Source organism: Centruroides vittatus, unplaced genomic scaffold (genome assembly GCF_030686945.1).
Source record: "Centruroides vittatus isolate TY-2023 unplaced genomic scaffold, ASM3068694v2 scaffold_435, whole genome shotgun sequence".
In the NCBI taxonomy this organism is placed as follows: Eukaryota; Metazoa; Arthropoda; class Arachnida; order Scorpiones; family Buthidae; genus Centruroides; species Centruroides vittatus.
Window position 1 is genome coordinate 239,689 of NW_027122708.1, and position 6,070 is coordinate 245,758.

At 31.8% G+C, this 6,070-nt stretch overlaps 1 protein-coding gene across 2 annotated transcripts; it reads right to left on the reverse strand.

Moving 5' to 3' along the window:
- Positions 1 to 1,496: 1,496 nt before the first annotated feature.
- On the reverse strand, positions 1,497 to 5,508 carry LOC136989121 (ras-related protein ced-10-like). Of its 2 annotated transcripts, none has more exons than XM_067287219.1 (6): positions 5,353 to 5,508; positions 2,378 to 2,513; positions 2,174 to 2,288; positions 1,975 to 2,092; positions 1,744 to 1,880; positions 1,497 to 1,657 (listed from the first exon to the last, which is right to left on the reverse strand). In XM_067287219.1, exons 2-6 carry the CDS (start codon positions 2,500 to 2,502, stop codon positions 1,577 to 1,579), a joined length of 576 nt encoding a protein of 191 aa, XP_067143320.1. In that variant the 5' UTR covers positions 2,503 to 2,513; positions 5,353 to 5,508; the 3' UTR covers positions 1,497 to 1,576. The 2 variants fall into 2 exon arrangements, with proteins under 2 accessions (XP_067143320.1, XP_067143321.1); XM_067287220.1 differs by lacking the exon at positions 5,353 to 5,508 and adding an exon at positions 3,105 to 3,441.
- Positions 5,509 to 6,070: the final 562 nt, after the last annotated feature.

The window sequence follows — 6,070 nt, forward strand, 5'->3', positions numbered from 1 at the left end:
TTGTATGATGTTATAAACAAAAAGAAAATTGTTAAATTTCTATATTTAATTTACAATTTTTGGTAATGTCACGTATCTTCACGAGCCATCAAATAACTCGTCGTTAAAAACTGGTAGACATACAGAAAATGAAATTCGAACCGACACGAGTTATAAATTCTAAAGCAAATTCTTTTGCTAAATTACAATGTTTTATCGCATCTAAACATATTTTATCTTAACAGTCTCCTATGAATTATTTTGCTGCTTTGATAAATTACTATTATAGGCAATTATGCAAGTTTACAAGATAAAATATCGGCGTGACAATTAAATGGAAAGCATCATCGACCATATCTAAAATATTCTATTATTAATAATTAATCGTTCATATTAAAATAATATTGAAGTAAATTAGAAAAATCTATTTCTATGATTTCAACGTAAAATCTAAAAGCTCCAACCACTTAGTTGTCATCTTTTAATTAATGCGAAATTTTAGTTGTAAGAATTTTATAACTTTCTAAAATTAGTTGTAAAATTACTCTCAATAAAATGAATAAATTTTATTACATTTTCCTGTTCAAAACTGCCGCCATTCTGAACACCAAATGAGGATGGTAAAGCAATAGAACAGTTTACATACCGATGACGTTGAGTCAGCAATTTCCTCTTCCATGTTTGCTTATTCAGCTGCGTGTCACACACGTACCCTCGGGGAATATCTTTTCAAAAGTGCTAATGAATATATTTAATTTCTTTTATAAATATCCTATAGAGATCAATTGAAGCTGCATAAGAAAATATTCCGTTTTTGTTAAAATTATCCGAAGCCAAGACTTCAATGTATATTTAACAATTTACTTTCAACCGTTTAAAGCATGCCCGCCGTACTATTTCATTCAAATATAGCCTAAGGGCTCTTCCTCGAATGACGGAAATATGGCTTATTAAACTTATATATTTTTAAAATGGCATATATAGATGTATTTTTGTATTCTATTTATGTATGTACTGTACTATATATAAGTTCTAGAGTATATATTAGATATCTTCAAGGTAGTTAAAACTCTTATTCTGGCGCATTTTATGCTTATGTATTAATTTTCATAAGTTGCATGGAATTACCATCACTCCAAACTTTAATTTTTGTACAAGTTTTAATTCAATATGCTATTTTTACAGTTGTTGAAACGTCAGTCTTATGTAATATTCCAGCTTTAAAATTTATGATTTCCAATGGTTTTTCTCACGAAATGACAACTAATGCTTTGTAATGGAAATTTTGGTATAAATTGTATAATACAGAAACAATTCTATTATTTAAAATGTAAAATTTCTATTTAAAAAATTTAATCCAAATTTTATACACAACATTTTTTTTCCTATATAAATTACTTTTGTTTGGTATACATATTAAAAACGTTTAAATTACGAATTGCAGCACCATTTGCTACATACAATATTTATATAAATATTGGTAAAAACATGAATATTTTCTATTTAAAACTACAAAACATTATTAAAGTCAATTTATTGATGTAACAATAAACGTTATCGAATATGCTCTGTACATATAAAGACTAATATACAAATACTAAAGCAATGAGCATCTCTGCCGTTGACATTTAAAGCTTGACTTTGGATTAAGGACTGACCTGACGGCTTCTTCTAGAACCTAAAAACAAGAAAATCGGCATTAATAATAAATACATAAGTTAATAAGTGGCACACGCACTTATATAATCCAACAATGCCGTTTACCTCTTGAACACCTTCCAAAGTTTTCGCTGAACATTCCACGTATTTCGCTGCTTTGATTTTAGCTGCCATTTTCTTACCGCTGCTTCTCGATATAAGATTGCTATTGTCCGAAGTGCTCCTTAAATCAGTTTTGGTTGCTATCGAGCGGTCACAGAACACTTTTATTGAATAAAAAAAAAAAAAAAAAAAAAAAAAATGAAAACAGCATATTTAAATGCGCTTATAGCTTACCGACTAGGATGTATGGTGCCCTTGGACAGTGATGTCGAACTTCTGGTTGCCATTTTGCGGCGATATTATTAAAAGATGGTCGGTTATCTACGCTGAAACACAAAAGAAACACATCTGTCTGTCAATAAGAAAAAAAGACATCGTGTTAATTTTTAAAGGATCTCCATTAGATATTTTCTATACAAGTAAACAAACTTACACCAGGGTATGATAGCGGGCGTAATTTTTCGTAATCTTCTTGCCCTGCTGTGTCCCATAAAGTAAGACTAACTTGTAACCCATCACAGTTCATATTTCCAGCAAAATTATCAAATCTTAAAGTAACAAAAATGCATAAATATAAACACGTACGAGACAAAATACATTCAAATATTACAAAAACAAAAACAAAGTGGATATTTACACCGTTGGTACATATTCTCCTTCGGGGAAACTTCCTGTAGTGTAGGAAATCAGAAGGCATGTTTTGCCCACTGTCCCGTCCCCTATAACGACGATTTTGAGTGGACGGTTCGGCCGCGACGTCATAGGAAAAGGCACTAAACAAAAAAGATTTCGTATTTTCAAACACAGCAAATAACAAATTCATTAAATAATTCACAACAGGATATCGTGTAATTATCGCTTTATAAATAAATGTGAAACGGCGGAATTATGTAGAGGCTTGCATTAGATAAGAGATAAATCTAATTATAAACATTAAGTGATCTTAATATAAACACAGATCCTCTTATAAACAAGCAGATAAACTCCGGTTAAGTGGTCTCAAATCGTCGACGAATTGTCTGGAAAATAAACGTCCGAGAAAAACTTTATAAACCAAAATTACGACAGAATTTAGTCGTTTCTAAACAGAACAGAAAGAATCGGATTTCCCGAACGAAATAATATGTAGAATTTTAACTTTTATATAAAAGTTCAAACTTCAAGCACCACTGAATAATTCCGCGATGACCGTACATTGTAAAGATAAAATAAGCAGATAAGCTATTGGGAATTAAGCTTAAGCATTTGAATGCCTCTAATATTTAAAACGTTCAATAGAAGCCGATTTGAATAGAAAAACACTTTTAAACTTCTTAACAGCTATAACTCAATCGTTACATATTAAAATAAAATGTCCTACTTACACAATGTTCTCGGCACAAACAGGAATGGCGTCAAACCCCACCAACCACCTGTTGATTAGTATACGGAACTCAACGACGGGCGACTTTGTCCATCGCTCGTTAGAATTACTAAACAGCGGATGTTATTCTAAGGAAACGTATCGAATTTGGGATTTTATAAAACTAAATCGGGAGTCAGGACTTCGACGACCAGGTACGAAGCATGCTGCCCAGACAATACCTTAGTCGATCGGTTGATTGGCAGGGATTAGTCACGTGGGCGAAAATAACTCGACGTCATCGTAACCGTTCTCTTTTCAGGTATGCAACAACAAACGAGCCTTTGTATTTATATCGCCGAGTTAAAAATCTATTTTTTTTTTTTTTTTTTTTAAATTAAAGACTTATTCCAGGAGCGTTTCTTTTAAAGAACTGAGGGGTGTCTGGGAAATTTACACTTCGGCTTATTATGCCTTTAAAGGAAAACAAATCGAGTAACACCTCGAGGCAATCCCTTTCTGGGGCCCCATACCTATTAAGAAAAATTATAATTTGTAAATAATCGAGGTCAAAGTGTGGCAAGTGTGGGCTACCGAGAAACTCCCTAGTTTGTTTTCTTTCAATACAGATGGCAGGGAGGATGAAAAAAGTGATGTTTAGTCATCCCGAGAAGGAAACCAGCTTAAGTGCTTCCGGTAAGTTAGGATACCCCTCCTACGTATGGTGATATGAAATGTTAAAACACCAAAAAAGATTTTTTTTGGCCACTAATAAAGTGTTATTCGGAGCATTTGACCAGTTAATTTTGTAAACAGAATTGTTTTGATTATAATCGTGTCAACGACCTTTCGAAAAGACCCGCGAAACATTACAATTGTTTAACTCCATTCCCTAAGCTACTATATAGAAGTCATACAATAAAATAAATGGTAAAACCCTTTACGGATGCATTAACAAATATCGTAATTAATTTAAGCCGAACGAGTTTGAAGAGTAATGAAACCCACAATAATGACCAATTATAACTAAAAATGATATCATACAAATATCCTGCTAAACAAACGTGACGTCATTTCTTGCCTAAACATAAATTCAATACGACATTTATAGTCATTGTTACCGGCCGAGGTCCAAGATTCGAATATAATAGACTAATGATTATTAAATCTACTTTACGTAAAATTATTCCGCTCTATCACGTGTTTGTTAGTAGCACTTTAATATTGTATAGATATCTCGCCGATAGATGCCGCCACTAATCATACTTGTTAAACGTTTATTGCCGTTATATTAAAAAAAAATTGACATTTTCAGAAACAACGATGTCACAATTGTAGTTAATTAAATATTATTTTATGTATTAAATTTCACAATAGCCAGTTATATCGTGATGATAAAGTCACCTTACCAGATTCCACAATGACGTCATTTCCCTTCAGGAATATAATTGAAGACAGACAATCAATTTTTTTAATCCTCCCTTTTAAACTTTCTAAAGACAATTACTGTACAAAAAAATCACATATTAGTTCATTAGTAATTTTGCAAAATTTCAATTTAATTTATCTCGTTTTTATATTAAAATAAAACTATCATTATCGAGTTTTATACTTATGGCATCCAGATGTTTGCCATTTTTATGCTTATTAAATTTAGAAAAAAAAAGTCGTTTAATGTTTCCATAACGAATTAAAATTCTTATTTTTAGAAACGATTTTATATATTATACTTCAAAATTAGAAGTTTTTCGCGTGTATTTATTTAGTTATCACGTGATGATGCCGACGTTATCACATTTATTCCTTTTTTTTTATTTTGCTTCAATGTTACTGTAATAGCACTTGGAATTCGGGAGAGGAAATGGGGTGAAATGTTAAATGTACCAATTAAGAATGGTTACGATGCCATCGAAGATGTAATCTATAGAATTTAATTTATATACAAAATTTATTACTTTCACAGGAAAAAAAAAGTATCATTGGACAGAGATTTTACTTCTACTTTGTGTTTCACAATACCCGTCTTCTTAACATTATTATTATTATTATTATTAACGATATATTTGTACGTATTTATGTCACGAAGAATTTATCGTAACGTTATTTAATTAAATGACGGCCGATAACATTTTGCTGCAACAGCAATAAGGTCCTTGAACCGCTATTACTTTAAACTGACCCCACCCATATCAACAAGGAGAATTGTGTTCTGTTTTGTTATAATTTATTCATTTAAACTATCGTTAAACTAACACTATCCGTTAACTTACCTGTCTGACTATAACATCTCTATGATTTAAACGAAATGACAAAATCCACTTCCGCCATCTTTCGAAGTTCAAGTTTTACGCTTTTGTCGTCGTCAGATCCTCCTCATCGATGTCTGGGTCCTCGCCGTGACGTCACACTTCGCTCCAGTGCACACCAAAAGACGTCACAGAATAATCACGGAACGACCGCTCTCGAGATGTTGGAAGCAGTAACGATTTCGAATTTTTCCGTTTTAGACTCTCACGGATTTTTCGTTATTTATTTATTTAATTTCAGCCGGTAAAAATTTAATAAAACACGAGTACTTTTGGTTCGAATTAAATAATTTTAGCCACTCGAGAGGGGGGGGGGAAATAGTGCCGAATCGGCAGAAAATTTTATACATCTTTAAAAAAATTTCTGAGAAATTTTTTTTCTTTGTATTTCTTACATCCGTCCGGTTTTATATTATGTCGGAAACGAAATATGGCGACTTCTGTTTACTAAAGTCTATGAATAAATGCATTATGAGGCCAATATATTTTACCACGCAATTTTAAAAGAAATTCATACATTTTCGTTTATTCTTGTGTAAGTTTTTCTTTAATCCGTACTATTAAATTTTTCCGTGAATATGTATAAAAATAAGAATGGCGAAATATTAAAAGGTGACGTCAATGGAAAATTGTTAAGAACGCGTCTTATCACGAAGGAAGAAAAAGTTGAACAGTTGCATTC

What these genes read in the sequence shown, in the direction of transcription:
- LOC136989121 (XM_067287219.1), bottom strand. Translation starts at nt 2,502, where the DNA reads ATGACGTCGCGGCCGAACCGTCCACTCAAAATCGTCGTTATAGGGGAC. An exon ending in GGAGAATATGTACCAACGGT is followed by an intron (nt 2,289 to 2,377) that starts GTAAATATCCAC and finishes TGTTACTTTAAG; the next exon opens with ATTTGATAATTTTGCTGGAA. An exon ending in CTTTGGAAGGTGTTCAAGAG is followed by an intron (nt 1,658 to 1,743) that starts GTAAACGGCATT and finishes TCTTGTTTTTAG; the next exon opens with GTTCTAGAAGAAGCCGTCAG.